General features: G+C 45.4%; 1 protein-coding gene across 1 annotated transcript in view; it reads left to right on the plus strand.

Annotated features, from left to right (window-relative positions):
* The first annotated feature begins 15945 nt into the window (after nucleotides 1-15945).
* The window catches only part of KCNK12 (potassium two pore domain channel subfamily K member 12), a 28770-nt gene continuing 26483 nt past the window's right edge, over nucleotides 15946-18232 (plus strand). Inside the window, exon 1 of the mRNA XM_074536909.1 lies at nucleotides 15946-16801. Within this exon, the coding sequence (XP_074393010.1) occupies nucleotides 16450-16801 (352 nt within the window). The 5' untranslated portion in view covers nucleotides 15946-16449. The remainder of the gene's footprint in view (nucleotides 16802-18232) is intronic.

Raw genomic sequence — 18232 nt, forward strand, 5'->3', positions numbered from 1 at the left:
CTTGTGAAGGAATTCAGAAGTGCTCAGTAAAGATGGAGGAGAAATCTCTGATCCCTCCTACTGTCTGTCACACCATTTTGCTGATTTTGGTGGAGCTGCTTTTAATTAATTAAGTGAAAGGAGCCCCTTTTATGTTCCCACCATAAAATCTCACTTGATTCCTCATAAATAATGTCTCTAGAGCTCATTCAGAGTAATAAAAATATATACTGTGCTGATTAAAATGGTTGTAATTTATATGCATTAAAACCTCAATTTAAAGACATATTAAGGGGCAAAATTCTTTGACCATGACACTCTAGTTTGCATTTCATTATGAACTAAAGATTCCATGGATGGATGGATGGATGGATGGATGGATGGATGGATGGATGGAAGGAAGGAAGGAAGGAAGGAAGGAAGGAAGGAAGGAAGGAAGGAAGGAAGGAAGGAAGGAAGGAAGGAAGGAAGGTAATAATAATAATAGTATTTTCCATAGGTTTGCAAAGAGGTTGTCAAGGCAAGGTTCAGGAGAGCAAATAATCTATCTCAGTGTCCATGATGATGATGATGATTCAGATGGTCACCCCAGTCATTTTTAAAACAAAGGCTCACTTTTCAGGTTCATGTGAAAAGTCTGAAAAGCAAGGGAATTGCAAGCTCCACAACCAGCCCCATGCCTGGTCCCACATCCCTGTCCTTCCAATGATAACGAGCACAGGGATGCCCAACACTTTCTAGGAGGGTCCCTGATGTCTTAGAAGAACAACCCTTTTGCAATGTGTCTCTCAAAGCAATCACTTTGCTTAGTCTGAAGGATCATTTCACAGGTTTTTGCTGTTCTGACAGTTCATGAGCAGCCCACAGCATGCAGGAACAAAAACCATCAATTAAAAACACTGGAGCCAGAGATGGTATTTCACATATCAAGGGCTGAGGTGACAAAAGCAGCACAAAATTCCATGTAAGGTTCCAAGCCTGCTTCTCCCCTGGCATAATTCAGTTTATTACACCAGTTTATTTAACCAAAAGACCTTGAGCTGTGCCTTTCATGCTTTCCATGCACTCAGGCTAAGGATATCTTTTCAGTCTGAATGACCCTGGGATGGGACAAGCAATGCTGAGAAAGAACAGAAGTAGGATTTCAGAGCAAGAATTTGGACAAACACAAGACTCCCATGCTGCTGCCTGTAGCAGAGCAAAATCACTTTTTTCCTGTACAAAAGCAGAACCCTCAAAGGCACAAAGCTGCCGAGGACAGAAAACAATTTTTAATGTGTTCAGCAGCTGTAAACAGTATTATCTGCTAAGTTTAATGATTAACTATTTCTTTGCCATTTGTTCAAAGGAAGACAAATGCAGACACTGGAAGTGCAGCCAGACTGTTCCATCAGAGTGCACTCGATGCAGCCAGGGCTGTAAATGCACTCCACATTAGCTGAGAGCTCATTTCAGGGAGGCCACTAAAAGCAGCAGCCAGCTCTCACAAAACAAAACACAGCAAAAGGCCCCACCATATTTTATATTATCACAGAACATTCCTGGTGAGGCACACTCTGAGCTCCTGAGCATTCAGGCTGCTGCTGCACAAGGCCATTTCCACCCCACAGCCCCTTGTTGTCATGCTCCAGCCAGGGGACACCTTGTGCACATCACTTTGTTCACTGGGCTGAAATCAAGGCATCCACCTCCCCAGCACCATCAGTCACTTCTTCATTTCCTGTGCTTTCACCTTGACCTGCCTTCAACCCAGCTGAGTCAGAGCCCCCTTCCTGTTTGCATGGCTTGGATGAGTGGGCTTGGTGTGAGTTTCACTACCCACAAAGTTATTGGCTTCATGTTTTATAGTGAGGTTGAAATTAAACTTTTTCCATGCCAGTAACAGTTCCTGTCAACACAAGGCCACGTTATCCATTTCTCTCCTGTGCACCTGCACTTGTAAACTCTCTGCAGAGCAATTCATGCTGATGATATAACAGGCTTTCATCCCAACAAGCACAGAACTGAAAGAAATCATTGCATGGTCAATGTAGTGGAGAGGGGAGGTTTGTAAAATCCAATTATAATTACAGACAGAAACGTTTCTATTCAAGATTTTTACTCTTGATGTCAGTCAAAAGTGATGAGATTTGAATAAAGAGGGCTCCATCAGATTGAAATCAGTCAGTGCAGTGAAGGGATGTCTGTGCCAGGTTTTAGGCTGCAGCAGAATATTGTGATGGTGTTCACAAGGGTCTGAGAATGAGGGAAGAGGATTTGACTCCATATTTCAGAAGGCTTGATTCATTATTTTATGATATATATTACATTAAAGCTACACTAAAGAATAGAAGGAAAGGTTTCATCAGAAGGCTAGCTAAGAGTAGAATAGAAAGGAATGATAACAAAGGTTTGTGGCTCAGCTCTCTGTCTGAGCCAGCTGACTGTGATTGGCCATTAATTACAAACAACCAACATGGGGTAATCACAGATGCACCTGTTGCATTCCACAGCAGCAGATAATCAATGTTTACATTTTGTTCCTGAGGCCTCACAGCTTCTCAGGAGGAAAAATCCTAAGGAATGGATTTTTCATGAAAAGATGTCTGCGACAGAAGATCCTCCTTCAGCACCACCCATTTAGGTCTCTGAGGGCTGAGCAATGCTGTGCCTTCCACTCTGCAGCATTTCCCCCAATGGGCAGAGGTGCAGGAAAATGAAACCCCTGAAACAGCCCCTGAAGCCAAACAGAAATCTCCAAAGACTGCAGAAACCTGACATTGTGTTTGTCCTGACATTGTGTTTGGCCTGAGCACACTCCCAGACCAAGATGAACTTCCAGTCTTTGGCATGAAGACAAGGCTCTGTCCTTCCCTAATGTTCAGCTGGTCCCCTCTCCCCTGCCTTGCTCAGCTCTGTGGAACACCACTCACCACCTTCTGCTGGTGAACATCTTCCTGCAGTGCTGTGCTCTGAACACACAAAAACCCCTCAGATCCAGGGGATGGGGGTGCTCACCCTGAGCTGTTGAAGTCGACTTATGTCGCAGACATCTTTTCATGAAAATCCTTTCCTTAGTATTTTTCCTCCTGAGAAGCTGTGAGGCCTCAGGAACAAAATGTAAACATTGATTATCTGCTGCTGTGGAATGCAACAGGTGCATCTGTGATTGGTCTCATGTGGTTGTTTCTAATTAATGGCCAATCCCAGCCCAGCTGGCTCAGACTCTCTGTTCCACAAACCTTTATTATTCATTCCTTCCTATTCTTAGCTTAGCTACCTTCTGATGAAATCCTTTCTTCTAATCTTTTAGTATAGTTTTAATGTAATATATATCATAAAATAATAAATCAAGCCTTCTGAAATATGGAGTCAGATCCTCATCTCTTCCTTCAACATAAGACCCCTGTGAGCACCACCACAGGCTTATTCTGCAGATGTCACTGGGAGCTATTCGTGTGTTTCAGAGTTAAGCCCGTGATGAAAGGCTTTGCTGGATAAAGGACTGAGCTCCTGGTGTTTTCAGGATGAAGCCTGAAATTTGGCAGATTTTTACTGTTGCAAATAAACAATGCCAACAGCAAGAAGAGGTTTTCAAACTCTTTTTACTGGGAATTGACTTAAAATAGATTTATTCAGCAGGACTGAGAAAGCACTGCAGCACAAGCCATTTGGGACAATGCTGCTTCACAAACACATATGGGATGATATTGAAATTCCAGTTATTCAACCCTGAAATTTTAGTCCAAAAAGTCAGTACCATTTTGGGCTCAGTTAGAATTTTCTTTATTAGTTTTTAATATCAAAGTTAACTGTCATCATAAAGCAGGAACACAGTTTTGCTGTAGATTTCCCTGGGGATCCGTGCCTTTAGCCAGCCATGCTCAAGAAGAAGAGGGTACAGGACTTTTCCCTGCATGTGTGGGAACAGGCAGGAAGTAGAATTACAAATCACACCTGGGCAATCTTTTTAGCCCCAGGTCTCCCAAAAGATGCATCAAAAAATGCTGAGAAAGCAACCCACGTACCTTTGAGAAATTGCTGAACTGTTGGTGCACTGTAGATGCAAGCAGGCAGAATTTCTTATGACCTATGGCCCCACTTATATTCCTTTTTCTTTCACCAGTGTCTTTATTTATATTTTCCAGTTATTTGCTTTCTTTGAGGGTGAAGTGACAGCAGTCATTACTTGCTGTCTTTTACACTTGAGATGTTTTCATGGATCCAGGACAATTGCCTCCTTTCAGAGTGCTAAGGTAAAAACTGTGTAACAATTAATGTAAAAGGAGAGGTTTGATTGAGTTTCCAGTGTCACAGTATTGTTCTCAATAATATTGACAATGCTGAAGGCCATAATTCATTAATAAAAGGGAATTTAATATCAGAGTCAAGGAGCTAGCTTATAGCTATCACACCTCTGCTGGGAAATGATACTGAAAGGGGCTTTCTTGCAAAGGATTTCAGACTTACAGAGGCAGTAGAAGAGGAAAATGCAGCTTCTAGCAAAGCTTTGCTGCTGCATAGGAGACAAGTTTGTGCATATTTACCAGGTAGGAGCCATGGGGATGTGGATGCAGTTTCATGTTACCAGGCAGGAAGCGTGGCAGTAAGCAATAAATCTCTTTTCCATGTCTCAATCTCCTAGCAGCAGCAATTGAAAGGGCAGTTGATAAAGACTCAAGTTTCTTCCGAGTAGAACTTAATCTTCTAATTATTCAGAATTGTCTTCTTATCGAGAAAATACTGATTAAAGAGGTTGGGAAAAGAGCACAAAAGAAGACATCAATCTGCAGTGAAAAGAAACTAAAGGTCAATATGACAAAGTGTAGATGTGCCTCTCCTAAAAATGACAATATGATTGTTCAGCCAACATCATTCCCCCATTTCTGGGCTCTCCCATGGTGTTTCACTGAGCTAGCACAGCCTCATGGATTTAATTTGACAGCTTCCTTGCTCAAGAATGTTTGCACCTACCTTCCAGACTTGTAAGCACAGAGGTGTCTATTTTTCAAAAAAATTTTTTGCCTCTTTTTGTTCATGAAGGGTCCAGAGTGTGGAATTTAACAAAAACCTTCCAACAGCCTTTTTTTCCTCCTCTCTGATATTTTTATGCTTCTTAATCAAGCAAGGAAAAAAAAACCAAAACAACATACTTCCAGTGGATCCAAAAGACAAATCATTATTTTAAATTTACAGAGTAAGGTCTGCCTTGAAATGAACATCCAAGGCAATTGCTGTATTTTAAAAGCTCCCCAAGTTGCAGGCTTAATATGAAGCAGTTTCCAGCAGAATGTCTTTTACTGCCTTTTCAAATAAGAACCTAACCATAAGTATAGATCTTCTGGATAGGCTCAGTGTAAAAGATCAATTGCAGAACGGGCAGCTTGATGTTTGCAATCTGTCTTTTAGTAAACATTTCTCTTTCTCCTCCTCATTTGGAAAATTCCTGCTGGGTTCTGAACAGTGGAGACCTTGAGGAGCTTTCATGTTGGTAAATTATAACAGACATAACTTTTTCCTTTTTTTTTTGGTTTTTTTTTGGTTTTTTTTTCCACTGATAAGGATGTTCTAGCAAAATCATCCCTAGCCTTTCTCCCTAAATGCATTCCTCAGCCAGCTTACAAAAGTTACTTGAGTTCCAAAAGTCAATATTGCTATAAAAAGAGCATGGAAATGTAATACCCCTTTTAGTGGTGATTGGAAAGAAATACTGTGTGTGACTGAGGTCTGTATGTTACCCAGCTTAAAATACCTGCTGATGTTTTGGAGCACTTTAGCCATTCAATTCAGTTCACTGCTATTGCAGACATCACTTTATGTAACACACTTTAGACTCCACCTTACAGGCAGTGCAGCTTTTTGCTCTCAATTCTGCCTATTGGAAGACTGTTTAGAAATTTGATTATTTTAAATAGCTAGGAATATTCTCTCAGTGCATTCATAGGCAATACATACTCATTTGCTTTTGAGACAATGTTATTCTTTAGCTTAAACATTTCTTTCCCTGACCTTCATCCCTCTGATTCATGTATTTCTCAGTCCTATGAAATCCAGCATTATTTAAATATGATGTGGCCTAGAAGAAGGATCCTAAGGTCAGACAGCCCCTGGGATTCATAACTCCTACAGATGCCAAATAAGGAACTTCTGGACTACATCTCTATCAGCTGTACACCTCCTGTGTGTGTGTGAGAGACCTGGGCATACACACTGTGAGCTCATAATTATTCAACACCCAACTGATAAAATCCAGGCACTCATCTCCTCGATCATTTCCAGCTGATTTACGGATTTAGTTTGTTGTTAGGCTGAATCCCATGGCACAGGTTACCACAGGCTGCAGTTAGGGTGATGAATTATATTCTCCTGTATTGCAACAGCCCCTTTAAACTTCAGCACTTGATCAGAGGTGGGAGAATTTGCTCCATGGGATCAATACACAACAATACCACTGAGTAGTGTAGTGCACAATCCTCTTCAGGACCAGGATTGCACAGCTCTAGAGACACTCCATACTTGCCAAATCACTCAGACCAGAGCAAAAGGAATGTTCTGCAATCCCAAACCAGAGCAAATTGTGACTGGGTCACTGTGAGTCCCACCCTTCTAAAGTGTCATCAGAATAACCAGAATGAATCATGAGTTAGATCAGGAAAGCCAAATGTTAGGAAGACTAAACTCTGGCAAATGTAATGTTTCCTTATTGAGGGTAAGCATGGTACAGGTGTGGTCCCTCAGGTACACCCTGCAAAGCCCAGCCTGCTGCTTCATCCCACAGCACAGACCCTGCTCTGGCAGGAGTTCTCACCAGCTCAAACAAAACACCTCAGTATGTCCAAGACCCAGGCAAAAGTCCTCAGGGGATGCTGAGAGGTCTTTCCTTCTGCTGAAAAATACTCCAAAAAATCTAGGATCCTCCCTAGATCCTTCCATTCTCCTGGATGAACAAGTGTCCAAGATGTGACAATTGTCTTTTAGTACAGAGAGATAAATTTAGTGGTTGGGATCAAAGTTGGAAGCATGGTTTGTACGGACAAAGTAAAAATAAAATTAACATATTTTGCTTGGAAAACATGTCATTTTTTCCTCCCTATTTAAATTTCCAACAGTATTTGGATCATTTTTACTCATGAGGAATGAAGCAGACCCAGGAAATTTCCTCTAGAAAAGTGAACATTCCTTTTCTAATAACATTTCATACTGGAGAAGGATCTCACTCAGTCCATACCAGTTCTCTAAAGCAAAAAAACTCTGCAAGCAGTGCACTGAAATCACATAAAATTGAAATAAATAACAACCCGTGCTTTCTTGCCTGAGATTGTTCTGCTGCTTTCCCCAGCCCAGCCCACAAAAAAGCAGCTATTTGATTTCTGTGTTATACACTGCCTGTTGTTTGTCAGCAGGAAAAATTCAGAGTATTAAAAATGCTTACTGCTTTGAGAGCAATAATAAAATGTGTGCTTGCCTTCAGATTAGCTATCACTGTTTTTTCCTGCAGAGAATGAGAGAAATATAGATGTGAAATTCCATGTTGTTATGTATAAAATAGTCTTTGACGAAGTGCTTGGGGAGTTATATTGTATGGATATTAATGTGTCTTATGCAGCTAAATCCCTGCTCACTACTTATAAAACATAAAAGATATGAAATCTAGAATCTTGATCATAAAACACAAATTAAATCAACACAGTCAACTTCAGAGAGCCTGAATATATTTCACTTCATTAGAAAATAGTAAGCCACACTGGCATTTGGACAGAAATGAAACCTGCTTGCTAGAACACTTTTTTTCACAGTATTTTCCCCTTATATCATTATCAGCATGACAAGGTCCCCCCAGGACCATGGTTCTCACACCAGCAGCATTCTCTTTTATTTCCTTCAGGGATGGTGGGAAGCTGGCCATGATTTCTTTGCATCTCCAATGGAGCTGTGATAATGCATCAAAATAAAAGCTGTTCTATTCTGGAATATTACTGAACCTAGGGAGAGAAACAGGACCAAGGTCTGAAGGCTAAGTAAGGCAACTGGAAGAGAAATTAGTGGACCAAGGTGATGCAATGTGTCAGCTCTTAACTGGTGAGAAATCCATGTTTTCCAAGCCTGACTCAGGTGGCCTGGCTGTCAGACCAGGAGTCAGGAGCTGTGGGTGGCACATGGGCTGGACTGACACAGAGTCACTGTAAAATGGGAATGGCTCCATCCTGAGACACAGCCACGAGTCCCAGGGAAGGCAGCAGCCCCTGCGTGCCCTGGCTGGGACACAACACTCAGCCACGCTGGGGAAGCTCAGTTCCATGTGGGACAAACCCCCTCTCTCCCAAACCTCTGTCAGCCCACTGAACTACTGGTTAAGAAAATTCAGATACACTTTGGCAAGTGCTGCTTGAAAACTTTCTGCCCTAGACCATGCTTAACTCCACGTCAGCACACCTGAAGGGCCAGCAAGGGGACTGCACAGCTGGAAGGAAATAATCTGAGAGGACTCAGAGCTTCTAAACTCGGTGCTCCTTTCTGTTCTCCACCCCTGCACTTCTCCCAGAGGCAGAGCTGCAGAGTTGCTCTCCCACCACAGAGTTTCCACTATTTACTCCACTTCTGAAGTGCCCACTCTCAAGCACCTGCCATCCCACTGTCCCTTTGTGTCCACCTCATTCCTTACCTAAGCAATTTCTGCCCTGAAGCACACCATGCAATTTGGTTTCAGTATCATATATTCTTCACTGTGCATTTTTTATTTTTGAAGTTTCCACTCATGCATTTTCACTAGATAAGTGCTGGTTAAATGCTAAATCAATACCCCAGTGCTCTAAAACCAAAGTGAGAGCACTGGCCACACTACACCTCCAATGCATTAAAGCCACTGTAACAAGTTTAATCGCTTTGCATCACTTTAACTGCTCCTTTGTGAAATGACTGCAAAACCCTGCCAAACAGCTTCATTTCATTTTCCCCCAGTGCCCAGGTGAATATGGGCAGTGGCCATCTCTAAAAATAGGAGAATAGGAGGCTGAAGTTCAGTTTCAGGGTAAGACCAGAGATGAAAATTACTCTGGTCCTGAGTGTTTTCCCTGGCACATTTCTGCATGCTCAGCGGCACAGCAATTGTCTTTCTTTCATAAGATGCACAAAGAATGTCTTGGTATTACATATGAAACACTTTAAATATGTTTATGCGGCCATAAATAACAGGAAATCTTAATCTGAAAAGGCCCTATTTAACCCTCAACACAGCAAACTGGAATTCTGTTTTTTTTAAAGCTTGATACATTTCCCCATTGCTTACTGCACTTGAAACAAGAATGGACAGCTCTAAAAGGAAGCCCTCCTCACCATGACATTCTCTTCACCTTCTGCTTCCTAGGAGGAGCTTAAAATTTATTCTAAGGATGCTGTGTTGCTTTCCTTGTATGTGCCTGATCCCTGCAGAGGAACCAAAGCAAAGTCTTCAGCCATACACTTCCACTCCACACATCCTCGAGAACAAACCAAGTTGTGTGAAGTTGCTTGGTCACAAGTGGAACCTGTTCATGAAAAGCTTACCAGGGTAAATGACCTTAGAGGAACATCAGCCAGCACCTACCTGAAAGGAACAAGCAGGACAGATCCAGGGCAGGAGGGACATTTTAACCTGTTTGGTGGTAATTGGCAGGTGTAATCAGCACACAATTGCTCTCTGAAACTTCTCACCCTAGAGAGCAAATCTAACAGGTCAGAGAGGTTGCCCATATTTTCTTCAGAGCTGTGATCAAATGCTGCCTGTCCTCAACTCCTGTAAAGCCTCAGCCTGATGGAGTGAGTCTCAGCTGAGCTGATTTCATTTTGGTGCTGCTGGCTGGAGAGATTTGCAGGAGCTGCAGCCACAGGCTCGGTCAAATACACCCAGTACATCTTCAAATGGCATGAAAAAGGTGTTTGCCACTTCACAACTTTGATTCATGCTGTCCTTGGCTTTTATCAACAAGATAAAGCAGGCTTTTCTGTCTTGAAACTGTGTTTCTTGAAACTCCAGGGACCCCATTTCCAGACCCACATTCCTGTGCTTTCCTTTGAGCTTGAGGGAGGGTGGGCAGAGTGACCCCTGCCATGCTCACCAGCCCAGCTGGGTTAAACACTCCCCTGTCAATGCAGGCACGGATGTGGAATGCAAGGAGGCCCCATGCCCATGCCCAGGGATTGTTTCCTCAGTGGCATCACGAGATCCAGGGCTGCCAACTCCCAGACAGACATTCCTCCTCCACTTTTCACCACGCTCTGCTGCAGCAAGGAAAGTGCTTCTGGGAACAGGCTGGAGACTGGATCCCAGCTGAAAGTAGCCCTTCAAAAATAGCAATTTTTAAACTGAATCATTTTCCAAATCACAGTCTAAAATTACTTCCCTTTCCTGGCAAGCTCCCTGCAGCTCATTGGTACACAGGCGAGCATGGACTTGGAGGATGCAGATTTCTCAGGAGCTGCACCAATCCCATTCTGCAGGTTTCTGCATCCATCCATCCATGCATCTGTCTGTCCATCCCTCCCCTGGGCACTGGGAAGCTCAACCACAGAACACAGGGGCCACATGTCTGACCTTAACAGAGATTTACAAAGAGCTTTTCCTCTTTCCTCCAAATTCTTGTCAAGGGAAATGGCAGGTGACAGAACTGCCTAAGTGACCTTTCAGTCCTTTCAAAAACTGAGCTGTTCACTTGGAGGGCTGGAGGATGCTGACCTCTCCTGAAAGGCCAGGCCCTGGTTGCAGGGTGAGATCCAAAGAAAAATCTGGTTTGTTGCCTAATAGTCTACATGAATTCAACAGTGGGTTGTGCATTCAGAAATTATCCTTTGCAGGATCTCAGAAATATTTCAGAGCTGCATCTTCCTGAGTAGTAGAATAGAGGCTTTCCATTATTAAAATGCATTAAAAATCCCTTGCATGTCAAGCCACTGAGTGAGATTTCCCTGTGCAAAGCAATAATAGAAAACAAATTAGCAAAACTAATGCAGGAACAGCATAAGCCAGCAGAGTGGAAGGTTTTCCCATAAAATGTGAGATTTCATACCAAAAATTGTGAGCAAGGTAAGCTGTGTGAACACACAGCTACCTGCACAAAATGCAGGGTGCCTGCAGCCTCCATTGGCAGCACAGGCAAGTGAGAACACATTAATTAATTAATTAATTAGTTAGTTAGTTGACATGCTCAGGATACTCGGAGCACTAGACAGAATCAGGCCTTCTGAAATTGGCTACTCATCAGATTTAAACTGAATGTAATTGGCAGCACTAATTAGATCATTCTCAGTGAAAGTGAGAGAGTAGTAGTTAGATTACTGAGCCTCAGGAAAAATAAAAACAAAAGGCCATTGCATATTCATAAATTATTAGGAAGAATGAAGGAATCTCTGATTTAGACAGCAATTGTTGCCTGTTTCTCTTGAACCTGTGGAAATATTCTCCCAGTAAAACCATGTCTTTGGTTAACAAAAATTTCCCTACAGCTTAGCATCCCCTAACAGTTCGACCCAGCAAACCAAACCCTGCACTGGCTGACTCCTACATCTCACCCTGACTTGATTTTCAGTTTGGGAGGACAAGAAATGGTTCCCAAAGGATTCTCAAGGTTATGTTATCAGCTTCTTTGGCTCTGCTCCCATGAAAGCCAAAGTGCTCCTGGCAGAGCAATGGGGGCTTACAGACCCCAGCTACCTGGAAACTGTTCCATGCCAAGACTCCTCATGGACCACCTGCTAATCAACACATAGAATGTCTTAGTTTTCAACCAAATTGTCTGCAACAGGCAACTCATGGCTTCAAGGGCAGTAATAAGCCTGGCTGTTTTCTCTCTCCCCTCCCCAAAAGTTCACCCTGATACAGAGAGAAGACATGAGAACACAATAGGCTACTTGGGTCATGGGACTGGTCTTCTGTTTCAAATCCTAAAAAGTGCCTGGGGAGGGTGAGGAGACCCTAGTAACATCTGAGGTTCCATGGAAACACACATCCATCCCCAAATACTTTGCACTTAGTATACTTTTCACTGTCTCAACCTGTCATCACACTAAGTCAGGTACTGGGAAGAGCCCTCTATCCCAAAGTATCCAAATTTCTAACTTAAAAATGAGGCATATTCATTTCTGTTATGTATTGTGACTGAAACTCTTGCTCACAATGCTACCAAGGCTCTGATTGCATAGACTACCAATTACCTCATCCATTTTTTTTAAATACAAGGTAATACCCAAGAGACTGTTCCCCGATATCCAGCAGGAGGAAAAGGTGAAGAAGAGAAACATCTCATTGCCTGTGCAGCTCATCAAGCACCCAGGCTCACCATAAGGCCACTCACTGAAAAATAATTTCCTTGGTACATGTTACAGACAAAAAGTAATTCATACAGCCCATATTGGGCCGCATGGAGATCAACACAAAGCCATCTGCACATTAGATCCAGCTGCAGGAGCAGTGACAAATCCATTTGCCTTTGGTCACTGTTGAGGTAGAAAATATGTCCAGCTACAGCAAACAAGCCGTACATTTCAGGTCAGGGACTGCATGGCATGTTTACCTTCAGATTGTATGGTACACTTCCAAATAACTACTTCAATATAGTGGTAAAAAGCTCCTGAATGAGGTACTTGATATTTTTTCTTGGCAAATATTTGCTACAGAGTCAGTGGGGACGTGTATGTGTGAAGCTTGTGCTGGAACCGAGAACACAAATGTGGAGGTCTTGGTATCCCTGAAGTCAAAAGAAGTGGTCTTGCTAATTTGCTTGTGAGTTACACAGTCAAACCATGGCTGGAAATTTAGAGGATTTTACCCATTAAAAAAAATAAAATAAAAAGAACTACTCCCTTGAAAGGAATAACAGTAACTGGTCTTTTTCAGGTTTAAAATACCATTTTAAACTTTATTCTTTAATAAAGGGATGTGATGTTTAGCAGTACAACCTATTTGCAGACAATGCTTTAATTAAACATTTAATGAGCCCATCTCATTTCTTTGCACGAGCTTAACTTCACACAGCCAAGATAATAATGTAAACACCACATTTTGGTTATTAAAATAACTGCTTTCACAAACACTGACCTCCTGACAAACCAAATGGCTGGTGCCATGCACACAATACTCCCACAGCTGAGGGACCTAATTTTAGCATAAAGCCCAATTTACAGCTGACCATTAGCTTTTAAAAAAATTCTAGGCAAAGAGTTTTAAAGACAGTGGTGTTTTCACCAAATCCCCCAAGATTTCATTCAATGATTAAAGAAAATACAAAGAACATTATTCATTTAACCATATAACAGCCTTTAAGAGTGTTACTCAAGCAGGGGCGCAGTAGCAGCTTCAGGATGTTTCCTCCCACTCTCGTATCTGGATCAGAGCAACCAAAACCATGACCTTCCTTTAAGCCACAGCTCTGGAAGATTTTTTTATCTAGTTGATGGCGTTTTTCCAGGAGCCAGTTACTTTGGAAAGGACCAAACATTTTCAGTGGGACTTTAATGAGGAAAAAAACCAAACCAACATTTTCCCCCTAGCTTTATAGCCAAAAAAAAACCTTTAAGTATTTCTGCAAAATGGTGACAAATTTTCAAGACTCCAAGTAAAAAAATCTTAGCGAAATGAGTTGTCAAAACATTTTGAAAAATCTGTCAACAGCTCGAATTCTTAGAAACCATGATTCGGTGATGCTGGAAATACAATCCTGTCCGTGCTGAAGCAGCTGAACCACGTCCCTTGCTGCTTCAGCTGAGCTTTTTTCCTCATGGAAAGTTACTGGTAGGCTTTCATAGCCATGAGGTGATTCCTCAAGCTGATATGATACCAGCATCATCCTTTCCCAGGCAGGACATCTCCAGAGAGGCCAACACACACTCCAGAGGCAGCCAGCTTCTGCTGCTTGGAACCTGTCCTGTCACCCAAGGAAATGGCCAATTTCTCACTCCCCACCTAGGGGAAACCATGCCCCAGGAGGGCACAATGCATGGCATGGTGACAGGCACGAGTGACACAAACTTTGCTAACTGGAAACATCAGGGGCCTCGCACAGTAGGTGAAATTGCTTAGGACTCCAGAGAACTGAACTCTCGTTTTACAATGTTCCCAACAGGAAAGTGGAAAAAAGCAACAACATCAACCAACCAACCAAAACAAAACGTAAACCAAAAACCAAAACAAACAAACAAAAAACTAAATAAAAACAAAGACTTCCCCTGCAAACACAAAAGCACCAGGAATCTAGTGATATCCACCTGCAGCAACAAAATTCCTGGGAATTCAGGTAAATGAGCTTAGTTTTACATCATCTGACACAGTGGATTGCATGTAATCATTCCTGGATCTCCACAGTGGAAATTATTTCCAACTATAGTCATTGGCACTAAATTTCTGACCCTTGACCATCCAGAGGAGAGTTTCCACTCATGGCAATGGTCTTTTGATCAGGTTTGATATACTTTCCCAATGTTTTTCTGCTTCTTGTGTCCTTGAGATCTGCTATTGCTTTCCCCAGCTATTGGGTTTGTGATTTATTGGTTTAATTTTTTTATTTTTATTCAGTTTTAGTATTTATAATGGGACACAACTGACACTTTGAAATAGGAGACACTTTTTTTCTTAAGGGTTGCATGTGGTATTGGTTGCCTTGAGCACAAAAGGAGATTGGAAATCTTCTTTGATACTTCTAGACACTTTCACCTCTACTGAACAAAACACTTTAGCACAAAAGCAATAAGAGCAAACCCCAAAGTTTAGAGATGTTAGTGGCTATCAAAACATGATACTTTGATTAGACATGTTCCTAGGAAGCATGGGGTGTAAACCCAAGCAGTTTTTTTCACCTGACAAGTATGAACAGCCTGTTAGAAAGGAAGGAAATTCTCCTGCTATGGATGTGGTGGCCAAGAGATAACTGCCAATAATGTGAAATCTCATGGCAAAGCAAAATCTCTCAGATCCAAAATAAGAAATAGATGTGTGAAGCTATGGAGATGTTCTAGTGATGGCAAATAGCCCTTTGCTAAAAGACATCATGTAGCTACCAAGAGGCAGCAAATATTTTCCTGTAGATGAAAAAAAAAAAAAAAAGAAAAAAAGAAAAGAAAAAATAGAACCTAGGCTAAAAAAACCCATAAACCAGGGCACAAGCTCCCATCCCAGTGAGACTGACACTGGCAACTGTAAATTGTGGGGAGCATTTCCTCCTCCAAGCCCAGATCTTTCCTACACGTGTTATCAACACCTACGCATATGTTTGCAGGACTGGCATCACTCCCATCCTCTTTGCAATGCTTTATCAGTGAGAATTCTCATTTTATTTTAAAAATACGAATGTAATTATTTACTTCAAGTCTCCCAGGAAAGGACTGCAGTTCTCACTGCAGCATAACAGATAAGAAAGGCTACAGTGCTTGTTCCAAGGCAAACAGCAAAGACAGAATCCAACATCTTAGGAGGAGAAAAATCACTTTTCAGACACCTGCTAAGATTAAATGGGCATTTGGCACCGAACCCAAAATGTATCATTTTCTTGGGTCTACCTCTGTGGAGTCAGATCAGAAACAACCATTCCTTCATCCAGAAATGGCTGAAGTTAAGTAATTAGCGCTTTCACCGACCACCACCAACTGTCTCACGAACACCCTCTCGGTACGGGGCGTAGAGAAAAGCTTTTGAAGCCAAACCAGCCCCGCAGCGGCCGCGGTGCATCCCGCACATGGCGAGGGGACCAGCGTGCCCGTCGCGCCCCCGAGCCCGGCCGGTGCCGCGGGGGGAGCGGGGAACTGGGGAAAAGTGGGGTGGGAAGGGAAGGGAAGGGAAGGGAAGGGAAGGGAAGGGAAGGGAAGGGAAGGGAAGGGAAGGGAAGGGAAGGGAAGGGAAGGGAAGGGAAGGGAAGGGAAGGGAAGGGAAGGGAAGGGAAGGGAAGAGCGAAGCAGGGCAGGGCAGGGCAGGGCAGGGCTGGGCTGGACTGGGCAAGGCAGGGCGGCCCCGTCCCGCCCCATCCCTCCCCCGGCCGGGCGCGGCGGCCCCCGGGGGCGCGGCAGCGGCGGCTCCAGCGGCCCGGCCCGGCCCGGCGGCAGCGGGGCTGCGGGTGCCTCCCCGCCGGGGATGCGGCTCCCCGGAGGACGCGCCGCACGCTCCCGCCCTCCGCCCGCCGTCGACCGGGCGCCGCGCGGAGCCTCCGCCTCCGCCTCCCCGCGGCGTCTCCCCCGCGGCGGGGCCGCCGCCGCCGCCGCCCCGCATGGCCAGAGCGCGCCGGGCGGTGCTCGCCGCCCAGCCCGCGCCGCTGCTGCCCGCGGCCCCGGGGCCCAGCGGGGGCGGGCCGGGCCAGCGGCCCCGGGGCGCCGCCGTCGCCAGGCGGGCGGGCAGCCCCACCGGGGGATGACTCAGAGCCGCGGCCCCTGCAGCGAAGCCGCCGCCGCGCCGGGCTCCGCGCAGCGCCGCCCCATGCCCGCGCCCCGCGCCGGGGGCCGCCCGCCGCCCGCCGCGCCCGCCGCGCCGCGCACCGGATGATGCCCCCGCGGGGGGCGGTGGGCTCCTGCCGCCGGCGGCGCCTGGCGCCCCTCAACGAGGACAACGGGCGGTTCCTGCTGCTGGCCGCCCTCATCGCGGCGTACCTGAGCGCCGGCGCCACCGTCTTCTCGGCCCTCGAGAGCCCGTCGGAGGCGGCGGCGCAGCTCCGCTGGAACCGGACCCTGCACAACTTCAGCCGCATCTTCAACATCAGCCTGCCGGAGCTGCGCGCCTTCCTGCGGAGCTACGAGGCGGCCATGGCCGCGGGCATCCGCGTCGACGCCCTGCGGCCCCGCTGGGACTTCCCCGGCGCCTTCTACTTCGTGGGCACCGTGGTCTCCACCATAGGTGAGCGCCGCCCCGACGGCCCCGCGGAGCGGACCCGCCCGTCCGGGAGATGCCGCGGCCGCGGCCCCGTCGTTATAGCGACCAAAGTTTGGGGAGAGGCGCCGCCGCGTTGCTGTGGCAACCGGGGCTTCGCAGCCACTCCGGGTCGCTCTGTCCCCGCTGACCTCCCGTCCCGGGGGTCGCGGTCCCCTCGAACCCCCCGATCCCGCTGCACGGGGCCGGGACCGGCGCTGCTCCCGCCCCGCCGCGCTCCGGCTCCCGCGGGCTCGCAGCAGCGCCCGCCGTCGCGGCTGCCGGAGATCCGTCCCTCCGAGCAAACTTCTGCTGCCGGCGGCTGGGCTGCTTCGCTCCGCCAGCCCGAGGGAGCGGACGGGGCTGGCGGCTGCCCGCCCCAGCAGCGCTGCCGGCGCCGGGATGCGCTCGGTACCGGGAGAGGCGGCGCGGGGGCCGGCAGTAGCGGGCTGATGGAGATGCTGAAGCCGAGAAAGGCTTTCACCTCTCAGCTTGGTACCGGCTTTAACTGCTGGCAAAGTTAGGATGTGTGTGTGTGTTTAAAGACGCGAAGTCGCTCTCCTCCAGCTGTAGCACAATACAGTTCTCCGTGTATCGCTGCAGCCGGCTGCAGTTTTTCCTATCCCATAGGTGTTTAGGAAGACCAGCACTTTGTGAAGCAAATTATGAGTTATGGTGGGAGTATTTTTATTATGTTTTAGACTCTGTGGCTGTCTGCTGCTCTTGGACTATTGCTTGAGAAACCCTGTCCCTTGGTACAAGATCTTAGCAGTCTTAACTCTGCCAGTTTTAAAGTTCTCTAAGAAGCCAGGTGTCTTCTGAGCTTAAATGTTGTGTTTTCCGTCTATTGTAGAGGAAGAAACTCACAGCTCGTTATTGCATTTGCATTCATTAGGTATGGAAAATGTTTTATCAATAATGACTAATCCTTATAATGGAGTCGTGATGGTGAGTAGAGCAGTGTTGTCAGGTATTGTTACTTTTTGCATTGAAAAATCCAGTTACCTTTTGCTTTGCAATTACATTTGGTAGCCTGGTCATTAAAGCACCGTTTTAATTAAGCACTAAGCTTTCTTCATCACAGGAACGTATGTTTAAAAGAGATTGTTTTGACTGATCAGAATGAGTGAACAAGAAAGCCAATGTTTTAACAAACCCATTCTTTCAGTACACCTGCTGTGAGAAACAGAAATCTTCAGGTGATGTGTAAACACACTGCTTTCCTGCCAACTCTGGCTTCTGCTCTCTGAGGTCACTGGAATGTAAAATGTTTCTGTTTCCTCTCCACGTCATTGCCCTGCCTGCAGTTATTTGTACCTGGGCAGGGGGACTGAGGAGCTCAGCAGGGGTTTTGCCAGGTGAGAGTGTAAATGGCAGAGCCAGGAGTTGTGTTTCTCATGTTCCTGTGGCACCAACCAA

The sequence above is a fragment of the Zonotrichia albicollis genome, chromosome 3 (genome assembly GCF_047830755.1).
Source record: "Zonotrichia albicollis isolate bZonAlb1 chromosome 3, bZonAlb1.hap1, whole genome shotgun sequence".
Lineage (NCBI taxonomy): Eukaryota > Metazoa > Chordata > Aves > Passeriformes > Passerellidae > Zonotrichia > Zonotrichia albicollis.